General features: G+C 37.6%; 1 protein-coding gene across 4 annotated transcripts in view; it reads left to right on the plus strand.

The window, feature by feature from the left end:
- Positions 1-25,002, plus strand: part of FGF14 (fibroblast growth factor 14) — a 381,757-nt gene that overhangs the window by 242,828 nt on the left and 113,927 nt on the right. The window contains exon 1 of one of the 4 annotated variants that reach the window (XM_058042844.1): positions 13,332-13,594. The exons of the other annotated variants lie outside the window; for them this stretch is intronic. Coding sequence (XP_057898827.1) covers positions 13,402-13,594 — 193 coding nt within the window. The 5' untranslated portion in view covers positions 13,332-13,401. Of the gene's footprint in view, positions 1-13,331; positions 13,595-25,002 lie in introns of those variants that run through there. 4 annotated transcript variants of the gene reach the window in all.

Consider the following 25,002-nt stretch of genomic DNA (forward strand, 5'->3'; position numbering starts at 1 on the left):
GCATGTATAACTGAATGCATGAAAGAGGCTTATCCCTGATAATTTATATTGCTACAGTGGCTCACATTGTATCTGTTTCACATAATCTTTTAATTAGCACCCTGGCTGGTTTTTGTGAGAAAAATTAAATGGCCTAAAGATTTCTGATGGGCTTGAGAACTCTAAGCAGGAAAAAAAGGAAATCCAGGATATTTCAGCTTATGCTGGAATACAGAAAGCCTGTTTCAAACAGCCACTTATTAGCTACAGAAAACTGATAACTTTTTAAGTAAATTTGAAAATTTCTTTTCTAAAAAGCTTATCTCAAACTTTTTTTGTTAGTATAAACCCCTATAGGAGCTTAAATACTTCATTGTGTTTGAAGCATCAGAGGTACATTTCAGAGAGTTAGAATTAGGCTTAGGGATCTAAATCTAAAAGCTGTTTTTAAGGCCAGTGGAAGAGGAATGGAGTCTTGCATTCAGCACCTTAGAATCTGTGTTGGAAAAATTCCTGTACATGCAGGGTGCTGAGTACCCTCTTAACTGAAACTCTGAGACAATTCATGTTAAGTTAGCTGTCTTATGAAGGGGATTTTCCCAGCAAATCCACTAGTCTGCCTCAATTTTTGTATGTGAAAAAAGGTCCTAGTTTTTGTTTGGAGAGAATCAGAAAAAGGCACAGCAAGGCTTCTCCATTAATAATCACTCTATCTTTCTTTAGATATTATACTATTCCTTCCTGTCTAATGCCAAGTAGTTAGTGATGACTGAAATTGTTAAAATATTTTCTCTAACTTGCCTCTACATCATAAATTATGATATAGTTTTCCATTTCAGTAAGATCAGGTTTGGTGATTGGTAAGAGTATGATACTCTTTGAATTTTTTTCTTCTTTTTTTTTTTATGTAAGTAAGTACAATTTTTCTGGAATAATTTTTTGTCACTTACTATTATTTTTTATAAAAAATGGCCAATTCATATTTCAGTCTGCAAAAGAGATTTGTTCTTTCAGTTCAAAAAGGCTTTTCTGTAGCTTCATTTGTTTTCTTGAATACTTGGAATAAAGAAAATATTCTTAATTTAGTAATGATAGATTTAAAATTTGCTTAGATCACTAAAATGTTCACAGATTTCTTTGAACAACATCTTTATTTATATATTTTTTACTCTCTCATTAGTGTTTTCACATGTGTCAGTATACATGTCTCAAACCTTAATTCCTTTATCCTTGTAAAAAATTCCGAGGACTTTTAAAGACACATTTTCTTATACCCTTCCATCTTGTACCTATCTTTTGATTTAGATTCACTCCTGACAGGCTCTTTGAAGTTTTGTTTTCTAGACTCAGTCTTACATTTCATCTTTGGCAGTGGGCAAATTTTGTGTTGGTGTGTGTTTAATTTCGTATATAAATCTATGCCTTTATAAAGCATAATTATTAAATAAATATTTTTAAGTAAAAATATAAGAAATTATGTCCTGTGATGATCTTTGGAGAAACTTTTTGAGTCTGAGACCTAAGTTGCTTAAGCTTTGTCAGGCAACTGCTGATATTCATTTTTGAGCCTGTGTAGACCATTGATAGATCAGCTTGTAGAGGGAAAGTTTGAGTGTTTTGGGTCATAAATCAATGGCATCAGAAAATAATATTTTGTAAATATACTAGAAGTGGTAAAGATTATCTCTGCTTCAGAAAATTCCATGTCTTGTGAAGCATGTAAGAAACAGTCGAGGTTTAAGTTGCCAACAGCTCCACATTTTTAAATGTGCTGACTTATAATCATAAATAATTTCAGAAATAAATGGTGCTCAGGCACCTTATCAGATAAAATATTTTTAATCTTTTTTTTGCATACATTTTCAGTTGTTGTAAAACAAAAGTATTTTTCTGTCTTGGGAAAAAGAAAACCATTAGATTTAGAAATACCTGTATGCTGTTCAGATCCAGGTCTGCTGCTGTTGGTAATTTTTTTTTTTAATGAGAATGTTTATTTTAAAAATTGATTCAATGCTAAGTTGATCTGCCTGTATCCAATGTTTTGGCAGTTAATTTAAAAATTGTGAGTAATAATAGTAAGCACTATTATTTTGTATGACAAAATAGTAAACAAAATCACCAAAAACTTACTTATATGACTGACACTTAGAGAATGGTATAATACCCTATTCCACATCTGTAAAACTGCAGCCATAACTTTAAACTTTCCTCTTTTCTTCACAATAAACTATTACATGTAAATTGTTTTTCTTTGAGCTTTAAGGCCCAGAAAGGATGGCTTTGTCCCTAGAGAGAGAATTTTAGCAAAGGAGCTAAGGTTCAGAGCAATCTGGCTGCCAGATTGTTCTGTTTCTAATGACTTCTGTTCTTCCTTGTCAGTCTAGCATAGCCAGAACCTCTCACTTATTATTTACAGAGCACAGTTTGGATTGCATCAAAGAGAGCTTCCACTCATCAAGCTGTTTCCTGGTATTAATTTAGCTCTTCCTCCCTACATCTGTAGCAAAATCAAGTTTCCATAGAGTTTAAACTAAGTCTGGAAATAAGTAAAAAAAGCCCTGAGACTTGGGGTGATAAATTTTAATTTGAGTTTGTGTCTGTAAATACAAGACCTACCTGAACACAGAAGGGCAATGCAAGGGATGCTTACAGATTTTTGGTAATAAATATGTCCCAGTGGATTGACTTTGAAAAGAAACCTTGTCCACCAGTAGTGAGTTCAGTTTTAAGGTAGATTGCTTGGGAAAAGTGGGATTTGGGAAGTCACAGTGTTCTGCTTACCAGTGTCAAAGACTGAGCAGTTTGAAGAGCTGATGTGACTGGAAGGAAGTTTCAGCAGTCTCTGACTCCAGTCCAAGTATTCTGTGTTACCTGTTTGTGCACTGACTGATGGCTTCTAAGCCGCTTTTAAACATAACATAACATACTGAAAAAATCATTCACCGAGTGGATACTCCAGATTCTCAGAGACTGAAAGGCAGCCTGCTAGAAGCTAGACCTCACACCAATATGTCTGAGGGTCCCAGGTTTCTGGGAGGCAATTTCACAATAGTCTTAGCCAGATCTCAAATGGTCCTACTGATGCCTTGAGAGGCTACCTAGAACAGAGGCTAGACAAAGTTAAAGGAATAAAGTAGGTATTTATTTAAAGGCCTTCAAAGGATACAACTTGAGTACTACAAGGGCCTGGCTGTAGCTGTACGCAAGATGGACACTGGGTCACAAGTTTTCACTCTTTTAAAAGTTTTGGTCCATTTACATATTGGGCTAAATTGTCCAATTACAGCTTGAGGTTATGAAGTCCCATCCTCCCAGATTGCTCTCCTCAGTTCCTGTTTATACTTTTTGGGCCCAGAGCTGCAGTGATTCCTTGGTTCTAAGGCTAGAAAAGGATTGTTTTGTCTGACTAAACTGTGAAGATAACTTTCTAATACTTTATATGAAGTTCAGAGTTATATACTAATGCAGTACAGAATCTAGAAAAGATGAAGGCTAAAACTTAAGGCATCATTGCCACTGAATACAATTGACTTTTCATATGACAAAAAGCATATTTCTGATAGCCTCTGTGGGTGTCCTGTGTACACAGACTGGCAGCAGAGTGTTGGGCCCTGTTTATGAGGTTTCAGCTGCATTAGGCAGAAAATGAGTTAATTGTGCTATGAAGATATTGGACATTCTTACATGAAAACTGCATTTATTTAAGTGTTAGACTGATAGGCATTTTAGGAGGAGCCTAATGAATCATTTGAATAACGAAATAAGTAGGTGACTGCTGTAACTTTTTTAATAGTGCCTAAGATAAAATTATATGAGATTAAACCTGTGCATGGCTTTTAAAAAATGCTAACACTTACTTTCTATATTTAAGATGAATGGAAACTGCTTCTAGATAGCTATGCTGATTTTTACTAAACCTTTTGCAACTCTTTGTGTTGGTCTTATAGCTATCTATTCTTTCATCCTAAAAATCCTTATTTTCAGCTTAACATCAAAGCCCCTGTAAAAATATCAGGCACAAAACATATCCTTTGCAGATCTTGAACAATTGTTTTATTCAACAAAGACTAGAGGAAACTCAAGTGAATATTCTTCTTAGAATTTTTAGCTTGCGCATGTCATTATTTGCAAGAATTTAATAGAAAAATGCAAAACCTGTATAGTTTCAGTCTCATAAACATCACTCTATGGACAATACAAGCAAATAATTGTTTATTTTTCACATCAGAACATCTTCTACAACTTGAAATTATTATGATTAAGGTAGAGACCAACCCCATGTGAATAAGTCTATATTTATTTTTCCTAAAGTTACTTAACATTTTTCTTTTTTTTAAAGGTGTAGTATGATATTACACAGATGTTGAAAAACACTTCTACCACACAACTTTTACTTAGCTTGTGTCTGGTACAAATAACTCTTTTTTTTTTTTTTTTTTTTTTTTTTTTTTTTAATTACTTGCAGTGCAAGGAATTAAAGAAAAATATGCTGGTATGTGTTGCAAGATATTCCTCAGTCAATATAGCTGTGAATAACTAGACAAACAGTGTCCACTGCTGGCAAATCAGATAATTGCACTGCACTTTAGAGAGATATGATGTTGAAAGGTTTTGATGAGTTAAGTCTTAAATGTCAGATATTTTGTATTGACTCTGTAAGACTGGGTTGTAAAATAAAGTCACTATATTAGAAGTCTTCATGCTATTACCACTAATAATAAATACTGTGTTATTTGAACTAATAGCCAGGAATATCACCACAGTAACATAAACAGGGACTCCAATTTTTTCAGGATTTAAAAATAATTCTAGTATTCATTATATTGTATCTAGCATCTTCATCATAGAAAATAAATAAAAAGATAGCAAAAGTCTGTGAAATTTGTCTTGATGTTTTGTATGATCTTGATGATCATATAAGTAACAAGATGGGTAAGCAGAAGTTCTTAAGTTCGTTATTTTTTCTCCTTAGGTCAAAGCATTCATTACTGATTTTGTTAGGTTTTTTTTAAAGACATAAAAAAGTGTAGAATAAATAAATGTTTCTGTTTTGGAAGAAGTAAAATGGAAATGCTGATACAGCAAGTACCACTGCTGTTGATGAAGCTAGAGCTGAATTAAACTGATTATCAAAGAGAGAAGAGAAGGGTGAAATCTGAAAAGTTTCCTCCTGATGGTTTTTTTTTTTTTTTGTTTGCTTGTTTGTTTGTTTGTTTGTTTGTTTTTGTAATAGATAATATTTGTTTGCATCTTTTTCTTAACAATAGTGTGTCAATGCAAAGGAAATCTTTCAGTGAAAGAAAATAGTATAGAGTGAAAGAAACATTGAGGGGGAGAAAGGAAAAATCTGTTCCTATGCTAATATAAACTATATTAGCTTGTCAGATACTTCTAAAAATCTAGATTAACTGAAAAGAAGATAGCCATACTTGTTATTCAGAGATTTATATCTGACATCAGTTTGTTGCATTCAATGAAGTGTTAGACAGTGCACTGAATTTTCTGTTTGCTTGGAAAGGGGAACAGAGTATGGGACTTTTTTCAGAGGATATTGGTTGTGTCTAAACCCCAAAGAAATGGTCATGTCTATTTGATTAGACTTGAGAGGGAATCAAGGCTTACCCTTTAGATGAACATGGTATTAGCCAGAATTGTTCTGTATCTCTATTTTCTCCCTTCAGTACCCAGAGAAATACTGTATGACCTTACCTCTTGAACAAGAAAAAAATGGGATGTTAGTTTTGGTTTTGATTATTTTTTCCTTGTAAATGTCTTTAATATAGTATCAAAGGGATTGCAAATCCAAAGTTATTCAAAAGTTAATCAAAAGTAGAATAATTCCAAACAAAGATGACTATCTGAAAGTTATCTGAAATTAATCACACTGTCAATTCTAGGTCACATAGCAGAAAATAAGACCATTTTTTCCTAGATTATTTGGCAGGGACTATTTTTCATGCTTTCTTCCAAGAAACAAAGTGTTGTTGTGGATGTTTTTGTGTGTGCATGTGTGCATTCATGTGCATGGGCAGACATGCTGCAGCTCCTCCTGTCACTGGTAAAAATCACTTTTTATACTTAAAAGATTATTAGATGCTTTTTGAGGGAATCATTCTTCTGCTTCTCAAGATAGCAATTTATGTACATCTCTGCTCATACTATCTTTTCTATTCAGTATTTTATTTTATTTTAATGTGCTTTTTGTAATAAAGTGCTTTTCTCCTGGATCTCTGTGAGATCGTCAAAATCCAACATCTTCCTTGTTCCAATGGTTCAGAAGTACTGCACATTTTCTTCTCATATTGTCATGTGTTTTCATACTGGTTCCAAGGAAAGCAAGAAATCCATTTGCAAATATGTTCTAGGTGCAGGAAATCCTCGCTGGAGAGTAGCATGAAACAGGTAGAGCAGCTTACATGCTCTGCCAGCTGCACTGACTCCAGAGCCAATTCACTGTAGAGACTGAATTTCTTAGGGACAGTGTTTGCTTTGTTTCTGTAGAACAAAATTAAGCAGACTCGCCTTACAGGGACTTTCAGTTACTTGAGAGAGAATAACAGCAAAGTCTGTTGCATGTTCCAGAAGTCAGGCCAAGCAGACAAGTCCTGCTGTGGCTAGATAAGTAAACACAACAGATGTTGGCTTAAGCTGTGCATATTAATGAAGAAGCTCTCCATGCTGTTTTTAGGCCTCTAAATCTTAAACTGCTCTCTGCAGCTGTGTGGACTAAAGATGGGGGGTGGGGGGATGCTGTTTGTGTTTGTTTTTCTTTAATGACAGTCCTTTTTCTGGCTTGTGTCACCAGAGCCTTGTTTGAAGCAGTCTTGTGGCAGATCTGCTATTAGCTTTAGTAAGAACAAAATTAATGGTAATGTGTATCTGTTATCAGTTATTACAAACCTCTCTTTAAAGAGATTATTTCATTTTTAAAGATAAAATATTATATATGTCACTGCAGAAACCACAAAGTATTTGATTTTTAATTACTTTTTTGGATTATATACTGAAAGTGGTCTTGATTATTTTTTTTATTTTTTCTTCCTTCACTGTTGTCGTTAATTGTTTAAAAGAGACTTCCTGGGTTTAAGTTTTGGGTCTGGGTGAGCTATTTTGGTGATCCTTATATGATCTCTGTGCTGTACAGATACTCCTGTCAACCCAGCTGGTTTCTTTTGTTCACCTGGTCTCAAAAGAAGTGATATCAGAAGTAGAGGAAAGATAGAGTGAAAAACAGAAAGGGTCATGAAAGGTGTCACAGGAGCTTTGCTAGAAGTTAGCAGCTGTAATCATACATCTTATCTGGCCAAAAGATCAATTGTTAAAAATAGCATTAAGAATCTTCATCCGCCTTTTCCCCCCTGTTGAAGGATGAAGACTTAGCCCATGGAATAAAAAATGAAACTCTGAATTAAAGCAGGTATTTTCCTAGATACAAGACTATTCATAAGGCTCATTACTACAGCATAATCCATGCAATTTAGCATTGGAGAGGAAAGGGGGACAGCAAAGTAAAAAAAAAGCAAAAGTAAAAGAAATCTAAGAATCATGTAATGTCTAAAGAATAAGTCAATATCTAGTGTAGAGCTACTTAGTCCTTTGAGTTATGGATGTATCTCAGGAAGTATGTGAAAGAAATGAATGTAATATGTGAATGCAGAAGAAATATTGCACCTGAGCTGCTATAGGCAGCATTGTAGGTGTTCTGTATTTGAATAGTGTTTATACTTGAATAGAATGTTTTGATAGTTCTCTGCATAACCAGTCATCTAGTGGTAGACTGCCTTGCATGGTGCATTAATATATTCTTGCGTATACAGGAATCATGTTTTAATGTTTTTTCTTATGAGTTGGATACATAAGCCAAATCCTGTGAAGAAGCTGATTAAAATATGTGCAGTTCTTTGAACAATATATTGGAAGCTTACTTTTATCTTAATTAAACGGATTCACCGGATCTATTTAAACAAGTGACTCCATAGGACCTTCTATGTATTTAGTAAATTTTAATAGGTATGATTTTGGCTCCTCAAGTACATTGTGAATGTTGAGACTGAAAGCTGAGTGCTTTTGACACAAAGAAGTGTGAAATGATAGAAATCCGAATTCTGTGAAACATATTATCATGTTAAACAAATTTTGTTCTTAATGTTCTTCAAAGTCTTATCAATGAGTCTTATCTTCAAAGTCTTATCAAAGTCTTATCACTCAAGTGTTCAGGGTGTTAGGGATTTTGAACTTCAGTGCTTCATAGTACATTGCCTTTTGGGAAACTAACAATAACTTATAAGGAGAATTATATCCAGATTAATAGACAAGAACATATAAAACTGACCTAATTTAAACTGTTAACAGCTCATTGCACAAACATATTGTACTAGTCTTCTTATAAACATGGAATGCATATAAGCTATCTGAAAAAGGAATTATTATCTATGTTTTAATATGTTCATACTGGTCTGCTTATGAAAGATGTGACCTTTTAAGTTGACAAACATTTTTCTAGCTTGTTCAGTTTTGTACAATTAAACACTTACCAACCTATAGAGTAAGTCATAGATTATGTTTCACCTTGTTCAAGCCATTACTTCTCCTGCTCCATCTTTTTCCCTCAAGACATTTAAATCAAGAATTGAAAGTTACTGTTGCTTACCAGCACTCATCCTTCCTATACATACATACTGTGTGCCTTGGGAGTATATCAGTTATGCAATTACATAAATAATTCTATTTGTAGGACTGTATCACAATTTCTTATGATATTTGAGGGAGTGGAGGGGTCTTAGTATGTACATTGAATTTAGACACTTTAATTATGGTCCACCTAAACTACCAGCAACCTTCAATAATTTGTTTTTGTCAGAAGCAACAAATCAGAATTACAAGTTCAGCTGGAAACAGTAATTTGGCAATCAGTCTGATCAGAAGCACCACAAGGGTGATTAAATAAATCCATCACAATTTAGAAACAAGTAATTTCTCCATTCCTGAAATGTCTCTTCTTGTAATATTAAATTTTCCCATTGGTCTAGATGTACTTTTATGCATGCCTTTGAATTGTTAGGCCTAAATTGGTACTTTTTACCCCTAGACCATCCTCTCTGTTTTGAATGGTATAAGGAGCAAGGTGCTAGTACTTGTGCTGCTATAGAACACAACATCTTCCAAAGGAAAAAACAAACATTTGCAAAGACACAAAACTCTGTAGAGTCTGAAAGAACATCTAGATTCACTATACTTTATTAATGACTTCCAGAATGTAAGCTGACTTTACCTCATCATCTTCTAGTGTATTTAACTGGACAGCTGAACTCTGTGTGCCCTACTCTTCGCAGGCAAGTGCAGTAAAAACTTCACCATAGCTCATGAAACTTAAACATGTTTAGTAGTAATGTAATAATCTGACATTTTGCACTTGTAGAAAATATCTGCTTGTAAAAAATTCAGGCTTTATTTGATTTATTTTGTTTTGATATCAAGAGTGGTTTCAGGATATCTGGGAGGAGAAAATTTGGGTGGAGTGTGTGCGCATGACTGCATTGAACTGCATAACTCTGCAGCTTGTAACATTATCCAAGTTATTGCAAAACATATAATAAGTCAAAATAAATCAATAAAAAAGAAAAAACCCAAAGCCCATAATGTGTAAAGGTGACACATTAAGTTCTATACATTTTGTAGCCTATGGATCTAGGCAGAATAGACTATAAAGCATTGAATACCATTTTTCCTAATTGAATTTCTCATAAAAGTATTTTATGTATCTCTGGTACGTGCACATATGCAAACAACAATGGTGTATATTTTAGTATTGAACTTTCATGCCTAAAAAGATCACATTGAAATTTACATGTTAAATTAGCTGAAATGGAATATGGTTTCTTCTCAGTAATACATTAAAAAAAAAGGAATAATAATGTTTCATCCCCTAACATATAAAAAACCAAGTATTTTATGCACACTTTATATACATTTAATTTTTACTATAAAATTTATCAAAGAAAGCAATTTTATAGATTCTATAATGTTTTTGTTTAGAAAACTTCTGAAATCTATAATAAAATACCAGTTATAAATTAATAGATGGGAAAGTAGAAAGCACTGAAAACCTTTTCTCCCCCTCTTTGCCTTTTAATAATTTGTTTTCATATCCGAAGTTTTGTTAATCAGAGATAAAACTCTGTTTTAATGTAAAATATGTCATACCTAGGATATATCCATTTGCCCTAAATGCATATACTCATGCAGTTCCCAGTTTTTAAGGTATCTGATATGTTCATACTTGTGCAATCCATCTGTTAGCAGAACCTTCACTTTGATTAGAATTGCACGCATTTTATCACAGGTTAGGACACCAGATGGCTCTCTTGAGTTTTCTTTGTAAAACCCCAAGATGTAAACAACTGCTCTGCATTTCTGAGATGTGAGTACAAAGCTTTTCTTGTTTTCTTTTTCGTTTTAATCTCTGGAGTAAGAAACACATTTTCTCTTTGTCTATAGGCATACCACCCGTTTTCACCCTCTATCTTGCTTTTCTTTCTCAACCGAGCATCATGTGGTTGAGAAATGTCAGAGTGTTTTGGCACAGGCCCAGGATTTGAAGGAAAATATAGAAAGGAACAATAGTAGTAGATAGTATATGATGCATAGCATCATCTGGTGCTGTAGTGAGGGACTTGGGATCCACATCCTTTTGGAGTTTCTCATGCAAATGTTAGGATTGTAGTGTACCTCTGCATTCCTGAGAGATAGTGAGTGGCTGGCCTCTGTTTCACTCTACTCCCTCTCATTCATTCCTTTGTTTGGAGCCAGCAGCCAAGCCGGGCTGACTTTGGGCTGTGTCCTGCCAGCTCCCCGCGCTGGGGCCGGGCTGTCCCCGGCCGTGCGCGGCCGCCGCTGCTGCGCTGTCCGCGGTGCTGAAGGCAGAAACAGGCGGGACAGGGACCGGGACCGGGACCGGGACAGGGACAGGGACAGGGACAGGGACAGGGACCGGGACCGGGACCGGGGCAGGGCAGGCGCACTGGGGCAGCGCTTCCCTCTTGAGGGGTCTAAGGAACGCCCCTCCGTGCCTTGTCCACTTTTGAGGAGGAAGGAAAAAGACAGCAGTATGCAAAAATACTACATTGAAATTTAATTTTATTTTTTTTTAATAACCACCTCTCTGTCTAATTGCATTAGTTAGGGCAATTGTAACCGTTGTAAGGAAATTGCTGCTCTGTAAAAATTGCCAGATAGGAAATCCAATGAGTCTTAGCTGAATCTCTTTAGAGACACTTTTAAATAGAATTAAAATGTATTATCCAGATCCGATTGTGCATGTTCTGTTCCTAGTTGGTCTAGTATTAATACAAAATCCCTGTATACTGGAGTTCCCACCATACACTTTTGCCCTCTGTATAAAAATAGTGCTTTGTAGATTAAAGGATTTAGGGGGGAAAATGGTCAATATCAAAGAAGCTGAAGCCTCTGCTGAAACAAGAACCTGTACTTGGTTCTGTATTGCAAAAGAGTGAATTTTTCTGGGTGAATATCTACACTTTCAAGCCCGTTAAAAAAACCCAAAAAACAACCACAAAAACAAAACAAAAAAACCCCAAAACCAAAACAAAACAAAAAAGCACCAAAGCACCAAAGCAAAACAAAAAAAACCTCAACACCATCTAATAAGAGATTAGAGCACTGTGAAACCAGTATAAAAATAGATAATACATGATAATTGCCTGTGCAAGCATCTGGCCTTCTTTAGAGGCTAACAATATTTTTCTGTGTAGATGCTTGTTTTCTTTCTCTAATTTCCTCTGGCTAGCTAAAACTTCAGGAAGTTTAACCATTAGGCTTGCAGAAAGTAAATTCAAAAAACTTTGGGCCATTATTTGAAAAGGGAGACGAGCCAACAGTAAAAGGTGAAAGGAAATAAGTGGGATGTCTTATATTACATGGTATTTACTATTTGCAGTGCCTTATGAACTTCTCGGGGTTTTCTGTGTCTAGTGAGCTTGGCTGGTGCTTCCTTAAGTGCTCCAAGACATAGCCTGTAATTTTACACGGTGCTGGGGATTAGTAAATCCACCTGCTGTGGCTGTTTGTGGGTGCCCCATGTAATCCCTTTGATATTTGAGCTGAAGGTCCCCTCAGCCCCTCAGCTCACGGCTCCAAAACCTTCCCATGAGGCAGAACCCCAGAGCTCCCTGCTGCTCGGTCCGCTCCTGCCTGGGGGCCGAGGGGGCGGGCGGGGGCACTGCGCGGGGCAGGGTGTCCTTGGCGGAGCGCCGTGTCCCTCGCCCGCCCGCCCTGCCTCCGGCTCCCGCGGTGTCCCGCTCGCCCTGCCTGCCGCTCCCCGCCTGGGGACGGGGACAGGTGCCGGTGTCACCGCTGGGGGCGGGGGGCGGCCGGCAGGGAGCCGCGGCCGGGGAGCTGGAGAGAGGGTGCGTGAGAGAGGGATCCTCGGAGTGCCGGGGCGGGCGAAGGAGAACGGGGAGGGCCATACGCCCCTCCGGCAGCTCGCAGAGCCCTCCTTCTTTCCCCGGGAAGGGAGCCCCGCACGAAGCCACCTGGAAGCTTAACGGGGGGCAGAGGCAGCTGGCGGCGGATCCACAGGGAACCTCCCGGTTCCCACCAGAAAACCACATCAGCATCAGCCCGTCCCTCCGCCTCTCTCCCTCTGTGCCTTTTTCTTCTGTCTTTCCCCATTCCCCCTCCTCCACTGCTTGCACCCTCGCCGCCCCTCGCCTTGGGGAGGACAAAAAAAAGCTCCAGCGGTGCGTGCCTGTGTGTGTGTGTGTGTGTGTGTGTGTGTGTGCCTGTGTGTGCCTGTGTGTGTGTGTGTGTGCCTGTGTGCCTGTGTGTGTGCGTGCGTGTGTAGGGGAGGCTGGAGCGGGGTGGGACCGAGGAGCCGTGATTACAGTTCTCCCCGGAGAAGAAGATTGCTCTCTCCAGATGCTGATTTCTGAAGCACTTGGCAATCATCAGGCGGGAGCCGGGAAGAGGCGGCGGTAGCCGCCCCGGCCGTGGCGATGGCAGCGCCGGGCGAGCGGGCGGCGGCGGCTCGGGGCTGAGGGGCAGCCCCGGGAGGCGACGCTGCCGGGCGGACCCGACCCGAGTCGATCGACCCGACCCGACCGGAGCCTTCCGGGCGCGGCTCTGCCCCGAGTGCCGCTCGCCCCGCCAGCCCGCCGGCAGACGCCCGCCCGAGCAGGAGCCCCTGCGCCGGGACACGGCGGGGGGGACGGCAGGCACCCATGCGGTGACCCTTGGCGGCGGCAGCTCCCGCCGGCCGCACGGTGCGGGCGCCCCTCCGCAGCCGCGCCCCGGGCCGGAGGAGGCTCCCGCTCGCCCTCGCCCCCGGGGATGGGATCCCGCCGGGGCTGAGCGCCTCGCCGCCTCCCTGCTCCCTGCCCGGCGTGGGCGAGCCGGCGAGCAGCCATGGCAGCGGCCATCGCCAGCGGCTTGATCCGCCAGAAGCGGCAGGCGAGGGAGCAGCACTGGGACCGGCCCTCGGCCAGCAGGAGGCGGAACAGCCCCAACAAGAACCGCGGGCTCTGCAATGGCAACCTGGTGGACATCTTCTCCAAGGTCCGCATCTTCGGGCTCAAGAAGCGGCGGTTGCGGCGCCAAGGTGCGTCCCTGTGGCCGGGCCCGCCCGCGGCTCCCGGGGGGCGGGCGGGAGGGGACAACCTGTGGCGAGAAACTTCCCGGGCCGGGCGCCGCCCCGCTCCTGCCCGCCCGCGGCTCCCGGCTCCCCGGCAGCGGGCCCGGGCTCCACGGGCTGCAGCCTTCGGTCGGGACCCCCGGGCCAGCCCGGCTGCCCCGCTGTCGGCGCCGGGGCTCCGGTGTGGGTCACGACAGGCGCAGCAAGCCCCTCGGGGAGCCCTGCCCGCCGCCCCGCACCTCTCCGTCTCGCCTGTGTGTCTCTCCGAAGGACAAAGAGCGCACGGCGCTCTGGGTGTCCGGTGTCCGGGGGCCGGCGGTCGCCAGCCCCTTCCCTGAGCCACCAAAGTGCAGGTGCAGCCTGGCTGTGGTGACGGGGTCCCTCCCCGCTGCTCGCTCGGTGACTTCCCAGTCAGCGCACAGTGAGAGGTAAGGCATGTCCGGCTGCTGTGGGAGAGCTTCTCAGCATCCCTGCGGGTACCCAGGTGCCTGTTGCCCGTTCCCAGCCAGGGCCTTGCCCTGCAGACCAGCAGGTTTTGCAGGCAGCTCTTCTTCAGGGTAGATGACCAGGAGTCAGTGGAGAAAACTGGTACCTTGCTGATTGCATTCTATCCAGTACTTTGTATTAGAACCCTAGAAATAAAAGGACTAAAATGGTGTTGCAGTGACTTCTCTAATTTAAAAAAAATTGTACTATTAAGCAGCATTCAGAAATGGTAATGACTTACTCTATTGTCCTCAGGAAAAAAGTAGTTTTATAACAAAATTATTATATTTTGAAGAGTAAAAATGTTAAGTATCACCTGAAGCATGGCGAATACCTACTAGTCAGTGACAAAGTACAAACCACCCTCTGTTACATTATAGAGAATGCCACCATGCGTTGTGGTTTGGTATGTATACTACAGCTCCTCTTTAGGTTGGGTCGGAAGAGCATTTTAAGCATAATCAGGGAACTCTCCTGATTGATGCTTCCTCCTTCTTTTCCATGGCTCACATTTGAAAAAACATAAATCAACAAAGTCCACACAATTTTATTTTTACATGGCTTTCTTGCAGTAAAATTATTTATTGTAATGCTAATGCAAGCCAAATCTTGCCATTTTTAGATAGTACAGGGGTACAGTGAAGATGAGCAGGAAAATGTCAGTGGCAAAATCTATGGTGGCTTTTTTCAGAGAGGTCTATGTGTGCTTTAAAAGACTAGAGTATCTGGTTTATGATGGTGAATTTTTATAAGTAATACTCTTCAGGAAAACAAGTTTAGGGATTGCTAACAGCAATTGTGTTTGACCACCTGTGCCGTCTTTTTGGGGGAAAATCTGTATTTGACAGTATTACTGTTTGAGGAAGAGAGGATTGCCTTGCAGTGCTGAGATGCCAAACATTTTTTTAGGTGAGAAGGGGCTTTAAAGAGACTTTTGAATTCATCCATTTTCATTCATTCATTTTTCATAAGGCACTTTGTCACATTCCTGAAAAAGAGACCTGAATTAGAACATAACTCCGCTGTTAACCTGTACCACTGACACAGAACATTTCAGCAAGAACAGTCAGAACAAGGGCTGTTCACCAGTAAAACCTGCAGTATCAGACCCCTGAGTTTATCTTCCTTCATGAGGAGACATGGGGATATTTATCCATTGGTTCACATTAAGGTCTCAGAATTAATGCTCATCTGTAAGAATTCCTGCTGAAAAAAATGCTATCATAGCTTTTACTATCTCTGTTCCTGATGCACAAAGTGATACATGGAATACCTGTGGATTCAAAGTTGCATTCTATTTAAGAGACAAACTGAAGAAGCAATCAAGCCAAAGTCTTTACTTAAACATCTTATGCAGGATAGATTTGAGTGAATAATCATTTGTGAAAAAACCCAAACCAACCCTATTTTATAAGGGCAATTCCTTTAAAATACATTATAAGAATTACAAAATGAACATTTATCAGAGTCTGGTTTTAGGTTTTCTAAACTGAGTTAAATGGCCAGTGAATTTGTCACTGAAATCATACTGTCAAATCCATTAAAATAAGTCTTTGCCAAGCAAAATAGGATGAATTTCAAAACATCTGTTGTCAGAAAGGTGCTATGGGATTTTGACAAATAAACCTTGTGTAAATGATACAGTGTCACAAGAGCATTGTGAAAAATGAGCTAATCGAGATGTGACAAACCATCTGTAGCATTCTCATACAATTCAATGGAAGAGTAGAATTACATGTAGATTTTTTTTTTTATGTAGAGCAGTAAAAGCAAGACTGTTTTTCTTGGAATAAAAAAGTGTTTTGCTTTGTACTTACATATGAAAAGGAACTGTCTTTCCATCTTTGAAACAGTCAGGCAGCAAAAACTGGTGTTGCTGCTTTTTAAATTAAAAATAAACATTTAATCTTGTATATATATGTACAAATGTGAATTAGATAAATAGATATACACAATATATGCACAAATGCAAACGTGTCAGCAAACTTTAAAAAATATTCTTGATTTTTAAAGTCTTCTTTAAAAATGCCTGTTAGTACTGTTGTTCAGTGGGATTTATTTTAGAAAAAAATGAAGTTACTATGAATGCATAAAATGCTTCGATCTGGTGTATACCCTGATGAATTTTTTTTTCTGTCATTGTAACAAATTCTCTGTTCATAGTCCTTCCTTTAGGGGCATACTAAAATATCAACATAAGTGTGCTTTGGGAGACTAACGTTTAGAAATGGTAGCATTAAAGATACATCCAGGAGCTCACACAGAATAAAGAGTAATTTCTATTTACTTAAATATTTGCTCCAATGATAGATGGCAGAATAGTTTCAAACGGCCTTTCTAAGACTTTGATAAATTAATTAAACTGCCAAAGTGATTTCTGTGAAAAACTTGTCTGCTAATCTACTGAGTGGATGAAACCATTTTAATTTACTGGACATCTTTGATTCATATTGTTTAGTATTATGATATTTCAAAATTATTTAATTTTTATTTTTTCTACCTGTCATCTGATAAACAAATCACTGTCATTAATTCCCAAATAACCATGAAGCCAAGATCTTGCCTATCTGATGCCAGACATCAATCAATTTTGAATCATCCTCTCTTGCATTGCAGGTTGTTTAGTTATAATAGTTTAATGTTTAATTTATGTTAATATAATCACAAGTGGGAGGATTGACAGATATTTTGTTTTCATGTGAAATAACCTTATCTAACCTGGGGCTACCCAATGAAAAGAAGAAAATAAATGTCACTTCACCTCATGCATCTACAAAGCACAGAGATTAAAACATATGCTTGTCATTGGTGCAAATTCAAACTTCTTAGCCTGTATTTTCATCTATATATCTAGCTGCTTTGCTAATCTGAAAAATCTTCATTTGGTTAATTAGGTCCCTTGGGAGTATTCGACTGAAAAATACTCAACATTTAAATGTATTAAAAACCAAGTGTGATGTTTACTGTTTCTGTGTGCTAATACCACATTAAGAACTTCTAAATTTATGCATAGAGTGTATGAATCTTGGGATGGCTTGGCCCCTGATTTTGTGCATTAATATTTATAAGAAAGAGAGACCTAGGGAACGTGTTCAGAAAATGCGCTGATTAGATTTTACTGCATCTACAAAGGTAATTTAAATCTCCAAAGAAAGTATTTTTGGAAAACTCGTCAGTAGATCAGCTAATGTTTTTTGGCAGATGTGGGAGTGGCCCATAATCTCAGATATAAGATAATTCCCAATATACATAGTGCTGAAAGTAGTTTCTACTTCTCCTACTTGTGGAACAAAGTGGAACTGAAATGGAGATCTGTGCTTGTGAGTGCACAGGACTTGTTTCCCAAAGCTTCAGAAACCACATCAGCTCCCAGGAGTAAGCTCCAGCACTGCATGATCTGCCTTGCTCAAAGTTTCAGCAGACCAAGAGGGGTGTCTGTGCTTTCCTGTGAGATTGTCCTCAGAATTAATTCTTCTTGGCAGTTCACTAAAGCCCACAGGTCTTGCATTGTCTAGGTGCAAGGCTGTCTGTTTTGCAGGGTATTGAACTGATGTTGCTTGTTTTTCATTACTTTTCATCAAATGAAATTGATTAACCCACAACCCTTTTGGAAGTATAAACACAGTCTTAACAGTCTATTTAAGAAATCATTCATTTTTTCCTTCATTAACCTGTTCAAAGGACTGCATGATAATCACAAACTGAAACTGTGTAAATATGCTACATTTCATGTAATATATTCTAAGCATACTTAAAAAATATTTTTGAAAACATGACTTTCTAGACTCAGTCTCAAGCTTTCTTTCCCATGCATTCAGTATTTCACATCAACCCTTGCTTGCTATCAGAAGCTTTTTAAAAAAATACAGTAATGCCTGGGATGAAATCTTTATTCTAAGCTGGTACTGGTAGGTCTAAAGGTGATGAATGAGTTGGCTTTGAGAGCAAATGGGAAAAAAAAAGCTTGAAAATGGTAACATAATTTTAGGGACTATTGATTTTTAGCAATATCTCAAACAGGGGTGATAGAATAGTGGGCATTTAATGTACAGATAGTGCTCTAGCACAGTGTCATTTCAGAATATCTTTCATATACTAATATTACTTTTGAATATCTTCACTTAGTAATTGGCAATTTAACTCTTCACTAGAAAATGAACTCTTCAAGCTTGAGTGATCTTCTGGATCTCTAAAGTTCAGGCAGTTTCAGTCCACATATAGTCCTGTAAAGTATATGCCTTATTGTATCTATTAAATGGATTGCAGAACTAAATTATCTGGTTATTATAGACAATAAGGGAAATTACAGTACAGGTGGTTTTTGATTCATGGTGATGTACCAATAGAAATGTTAGAGGTGAGGTCAGGTTTCTACACTGTATTTAATGACAGAATCTTATCCTTAAGCAATATATAATCTATTAACAGATGCAATTTTTTATTGTTCCAGGCTCTGATTTCAATCAAACAAAATCTGGAACTTAAAATTATATTTGAATTTTCAAGTCAACAGCTTACAGACAGAAGTAATTAATTTCAATATAGAGATAACACTCAAAAAGTTTATTACAGAACATTTTTCTGTTGAAGCAGTTTGCTTTAGACTCTAAGCATAGTTTTGAAGATACACAACTGTGGATCTCCATTTTTCTTAGTGAGTAGACAGAGGTCTGTCTTACTTGGTCATGTGTAAGCTCCTGTCTGCCTTATACAAGTACTGGAGTTAGTGATAGATGGGAAGATGTACTCCTGGCATGTATTCTTACTGTGACATCAGTTTTTACTGAAACCCTTTGAAACAGGCACACTTTTGTTTTCAAGATTTATTACTATTATTATTATTATTATTATTATTGTTATTATTATTATCTCAGATCTTATGCTCTGACATACACTGAAAAGTGTGAAAATAGAAAAAAGATTCCTATTCCATGGTAGAAAAGGATGAGAAAATTAGTAGAGCTTAAAATTTTTTTTATTATGGTCAAAAATCAGCAACATGCTTTCATTATATTGTAGCAGTAACATTTCTGGATTTTAGGAGTTTAGTTTTTCATTTCAATTGTATAAATAAGATAACCTGTGTAGTAATCCAGTGTAGATATTCCAATTTATTTTCCTGTGGGACTGAACATGAAGGAACATGTGCCTTCCTGGTGCCAAGGAAGAGCCCAGCTGCTTTTGATGCCAGGAGGAATATATATTTCCATAAAGTTACATATGAGCAGGAGTAGAGTCCAGGACTACCAAGTTCTGATTCTATGTTATAAACTATAACTGTTTTCAGCAATAGTTACCTAAATTTACCTAAATTTATATTCCATAGATAAATACATAACCAAAAAAATGGAGAATTTTTGTAATTCAAAGGAAAGCTAGCATAAGATTGGAAAGATTAAATGGCAAAAGCTTCATATGAAATTTAGATAGATAGACTGTGTTGAAAAAAAGTTACAGCAACCTTGTTTCTACAAGGTTTTCAGAATTCCCAGCTGTTATGGTTGCCATTTTGTAAAGTGGTGAGTAGAAGCTAATAAGCATGATATTGGATGTTCAGTCAGACCCTCATAAATAAGCTAGAGACAGGTGACTGAAATAGGAATGTGAAGAATATCCTTTTCCTGAGATATAAAGTATAATCCCTAGGATGTAACTAAATTAAACAATTTAATTACATCTGTGATCTTGTTTCTAATCCCTTACCCAGGTGTAGAACTTTTGAAAGGCATTGGAGTTACTGTGCTATAAAACTACTGTAAATTGAACCAAGACTGGACAGCTTATTGGCAGTAATCCACAAAAAGAAATTATTAAACTCAACATTTTTAAAAAATAATTAATCAAGTGTTTTGCTTCATGTAAGAAAAATTGAGCTTTATGAAACACGAGCACACACACTGTTCTCTCTGGAGAAGTTCATTTTAAAAATATAAAAATACCATCATTTACTATCATTTCCATTGCAAAGCCTGCCTTTTCCACTTTATTTTGCAAATTCCCAGATGTATCCAAGTTACTAAATGTAGCTGCTCTTCCTTTAGTATTGTGAAGCCTGGCCCTATAAAGCATGTAGTTTTGGTTGTTAGATGATTGTTTAAAGTGTTTTTTTTTACAAAATGAAGGAAGGAAGGAAGGAAGGAAGGAAGGAAGGAAGGAAGGAAGGAAGGAAGGAAGGAAGGAAGGAAGGAAGGAAGGAAGGAAGGAAGGAAGGAAGGAAGGAAGGAAGGAAGGAAGGAAATTAGTTTTAAATTAATCTGCATTTTAATGGTTCTTTTTACAGGTGAATATGAGTGGAATTTCATGTCCTAATGAAAAGATACTTTTGAAGCCTCAAGGCATTTTTATTACTGAATTTCAAAGTCACTCAGCACACAGCAGATATGTCAGGCTTAAGAAAAGGTCAGCAGGTTTATTTGCAGTAAAGATTCTTGAGGAACTATGAGCCTAGAGGTAGGAGCTGGAACCAGGGTCTCCCTTAATGCAATAATGTGTTATAGGTGCTTCTTGTTTGATTTTGATGAGCATTTGCACTCCCTGAGTGGTAGAGAGACTTCCTTACTTACCATTTAAAACTAGAAAATGGTTGGGAATTTCTTTTTAGTAAATTTACTATGCTTTTATTTTAGTAGTTTCTGTAGTGTGGAAGAGGGTTTTCTGTGAAAGGTAATTATTTATGTCAGTAATAAATTTATGGCTTGTATATACCTACTTATGTAAAAGCATTGCATATATGTAATTCTTAGATCATGAAAATGTTTTTTTCGAAAAAGAGCATTTCTACAATGAACCAAGTGAAAGTTCTTATGATTTCTTTCCAAATTTGCAGCAGAGTTTTTCATACAACAGCAGACTTTTGTGATTAAAATGGTGTGTGAAGCTTATTGGTAACTCATAAAGAGCAGCCTTCTTCCTAGAATATAAAGTAAATAAGTGTTTATGTTTGGTTTTGTTTTAATCTTGATTATTTCTTCTTTGCTTTGTTTTGAGGAACAATCTTATAACAAATTCATGTGTTCGGAAATGTGGTGAAGTAAGAAATTTTTCCAGCCACTCCTCCTTGTACCTCTGTAGTTCATGGATTATAGTACCTGTTCCAAAATCTTTCAACATTTAGAGTGTTTAGTTGTTCACACACTCGCTGCTTTATGCATTGTGAACATTCCAGCTTGAGCAGATGCTCCTCTCATTTTCAACTATGTAGTTTATGTATAACTGAGACTTGGATTCCTCTACCTTAATTAGTGATTTGTGTCTCTTCATATGAAATTCTGATGAGTTGAAAAATTTGCCGCTGTAATCTGTATACCAGCAACTACTAAATAAATGAACTCTTAAACTTCACTGCTCTATTTTCTTCTTTCACTTTTCTCGCTGTGTAATGAGAACAGTTCCTTCTATGTAATCAAAGCGATACACATGAAATGTGTAATATTTTGTTCCAAACAGCCTTTTAAACTGTATTATTAAAGCCAACAAAATGAACTATTGAATCTCTTCCTATGGCATTAGAAAGAAACTTGCATGGTAGGAAGGGCTTTGCAGCAGCAAAATTTAGCAAGTTCCCCTTGTGTCCAGAGGAAGTTTTGCCTTGTTGGAGGTCTGGCCAGGCTTGTACATGGAAGTACACTTCTGGCATCAGTCCTGAGGACTAGCCACGCTTGCCATCAGGCAAGTAAAGGCCTGAGTACAAGATGAAGACCTAAGTATGGTTGTGTAAGGACACACGATAAATTAATGTTTAATTCCTCCCGCTAGTAATTATTTTTCATCACCTTATAAATTATCTGGGATCATGACTGTACCAAGAAGTAGGAATAATTCTAAAATAGCACAAGATACTTTAGAATTTTTGAATAGAAAACTATTCCTGGAGCTGAAAATTTGAGAGACTGATCTCTACTGATATAGGTAATCTGAAGAAAAGCCAACTTTTTTTGCTTTTAGCAAGTATTATTGAACTTAGCTTGTGTTTGTTTTAAGGATTTGAAAATTTTTGTGTTCCTCCTAAGGTACTCATTAGAAAATTTTTGATAGTGAACAATATACATCATCGTCATCATCAGTTCCTACAACCAAGCAAGTAGTTTTTTCATCTGAACACTTTTATTCTTTCTTTGGATCTTACTTTGTATTTACTTTCTTTTACTCTTCCTTTGGATAATAGACTTTTGTGTTTATCACAAACTCCAACCAGAGACTGGTGCACATATTACTTACACATCTTTCACACAAAATAAAAAATCAAGACCGTAGTCTTAACTTTCTAATTAACGTAGTTTGGTCTTGCTTAAAATAACGGTCTGAATTCTGAGAAGAGATTTGTTGGGGTTTTTTGTTTGTTTTTGGTTTTTTGTTTGTTTTCTTTTTTGTGCAGAGATTAGTATATGGCTGAATTCTTCCAGGCATTAGATTGATAAATTCAACTTCATAGTGTTTCTGATGAAGTAGAACTATCTGGCATTCTAGTTTATGTATCCACAGACTTTTGCTAAACGAATGACAAACCTGCTTCCACAGCTTCAGTAGTGAATTTTGAGGAACTATTTAAGGAAAAAGAAATAAAAGTTTTTTAATTTCAGCTCTCAAGTCAGATGTCCCCAAGTTTGCAATTTATGTACAACTGAGAACTATAGAATTTAAGCACTTTGGTATATGTAAATTAATTCATTAAATTCTGTTGTCTAAGTTGCTTATATGTACTAAACAACTGTAAGGTTGTGATGTTACTACCCTAAAACCAGACCTTTTGATGTAATGCACATGATTTGGGGAAGCTTTGCAAAATTAATATGTGCAGCTCTGTATAACAAATAATCTGTTTCAAGTTCTATATAAAATGAGCAAAAAAAAAAAAAAAAAGCATGTAAATAAATCAAAATGAGTTGATGGCTCAGATTAACATGCATTATAACACTTTAGTAATCCTGAATGCTACTAATAAGCAGCCATCTTTCTTTGGAAACAGTGAATATCACAGTAGAAATAAGATAATTGAATCCAAACCACAGAAAGGAAGGAAAACTAAAGCATTCCCATTAGCCATACTCTCTAGTTCTCTATTTTAGAAAGGTTTATCAGCACTCTCAGAGTTTTTTTGTTTTGAAAGTGTTTTTCTCTAACAAGAGAGAAATAGACTCATCAGGTGTTCATAAAGTTGAAAGTTACAGAAATCAATGCAGGTTAAGCCTGAATAATCTTGTTGCAATTAAACCAAAGTATGAATAGTAATTTCTGTCTCATTGTTTTGATGACAAAATGATTGGATCAAGCCAATAACCATCTCAGGGCCACTTATCATAGTCAGTATAATTCAATCAATCAATCAATCAATCATGATCCTGTTTACCAGTGGTTTATGGTGCAAACATAATGGTTGAAATTGACTGGCACAGTAAGCAAACAGTTCTGTTGAATTACTGATGTATGTTTTTAGGTCAATGGATACTAGCGAGCAGGTTGTGTTCAAAATTTGTCAGGGATAAACAGTCAACAATTCAGGATCTGAGTAACTAAAACTCTCCACTTCCAGAGCTTAAATAAAAACAGATTAAAATGTTTTAAGCAGCCTCAGTGGCTGAACTGTGGAGACCATAGTGAATCTCATCTTAAAAGTTGTTTATGCTTAGAGGTTCTTAGCTATAATTTTGTCAGCTCGTTACCAACTTCACACAGTATTGTTATTTTGGTTTTCACAGTTTGCTTTTGCTTCAAATATAGGGAGGGATGCAAGGAAGATCAGCCTGTTTTCTACTCTTTGCTGAGTGTTTAGGTATAAGTAGTACATGGCTTGAAGAAAAGTAGTTGTGGGGAATTAACTAGTGGCAAAATGTTGCTGATGTTTTTACAAAAACATTCACTGAAAATTTTGGCTAAATTTTGAGAAGTTTCAATCACATTAAGGAAAGGGAAAGCTAAATGTACTTGAGCAACGTGGCCAGAGATCTTAGTAGTTCTAGATTACACAGACTTGTAAAGATGAGATATTTTTTAGGGTTTTCTATTATTTCTATCTATTTAGGGTTTTTAATATTTCTATTAGCATCCATCCAGGACATAGCAGGAGTTGTTTGAAGGACTCTCTTTGAATAGAATGAACTTAGAATATGATAACTTCAGAACTTTAGTTCCTTTAGTTCCTGGGGATACCAGCTACATTTGTAGCCTGAAGCAGCAAAAAGGTTTTGCTTACTTTGAGGTAATTTTGTTGCAATCAACTGTATTAGGGATAACCCAAACTACAACAAACATGATCTGATGTAGAAATAGTCTTTAACTACTTGCTACTTGATTTTATTCTACTTATCTACTTAGTTTTTGATTGTGCAATATTTACTTGCATAATGGTGTTTGTTCCAACTGGTTCCCAGATAGATGTGTGTTATTACTTAGGGACAATTTAGATGTTTGCTGTTGATTTTCCAGGGCTGTTCAGATGTGACACCAGTGGACTAATGGCACAACTCACATCCTGAGTCCAATAGATTGTGGCATACTGAGTTCTTTTTTAGGGATATGTCATAGTTGTGTAGGATGTGAAAAAATGTTTCTTCACTTCTGCCATAATATCAGCAATGTCTTGCACAGTGGCTTTAGTATGTTGACAGCTCTGTGAGTCCTGAGTGTCTCCATTTGGTTATTGGGTTGAATTTTTATCTCTGAGAAGGCTTTTTTCTTTTTTTTTTTTTTACTTTTTTTTTAAGTAGCATGAAAATTATGCAGTTTTGGACTCTACTGGCTACTGCCATGGAAACACAAAAGTATCTTTGGCATAAGACTGTTGAAATACCAGTATTATTATTTTTTGTATCCTTTGTTGAGCTCTGAGAGAATATTTTCATGATGAATTGGACCTTGGCCTTTTTGTACACTGGATGCAGTTGGGCTTTCCA

Source organism: Melospiza georgiana, chromosome 2, assembly GCF_028018845.1.
Source record: "Melospiza georgiana isolate bMelGeo1 chromosome 2, bMelGeo1.pri, whole genome shotgun sequence".
In the NCBI taxonomy this organism is placed as follows: Eukaryota; Metazoa; Chordata; class Aves; order Passeriformes; family Passerellidae; genus Melospiza; species Melospiza georgiana.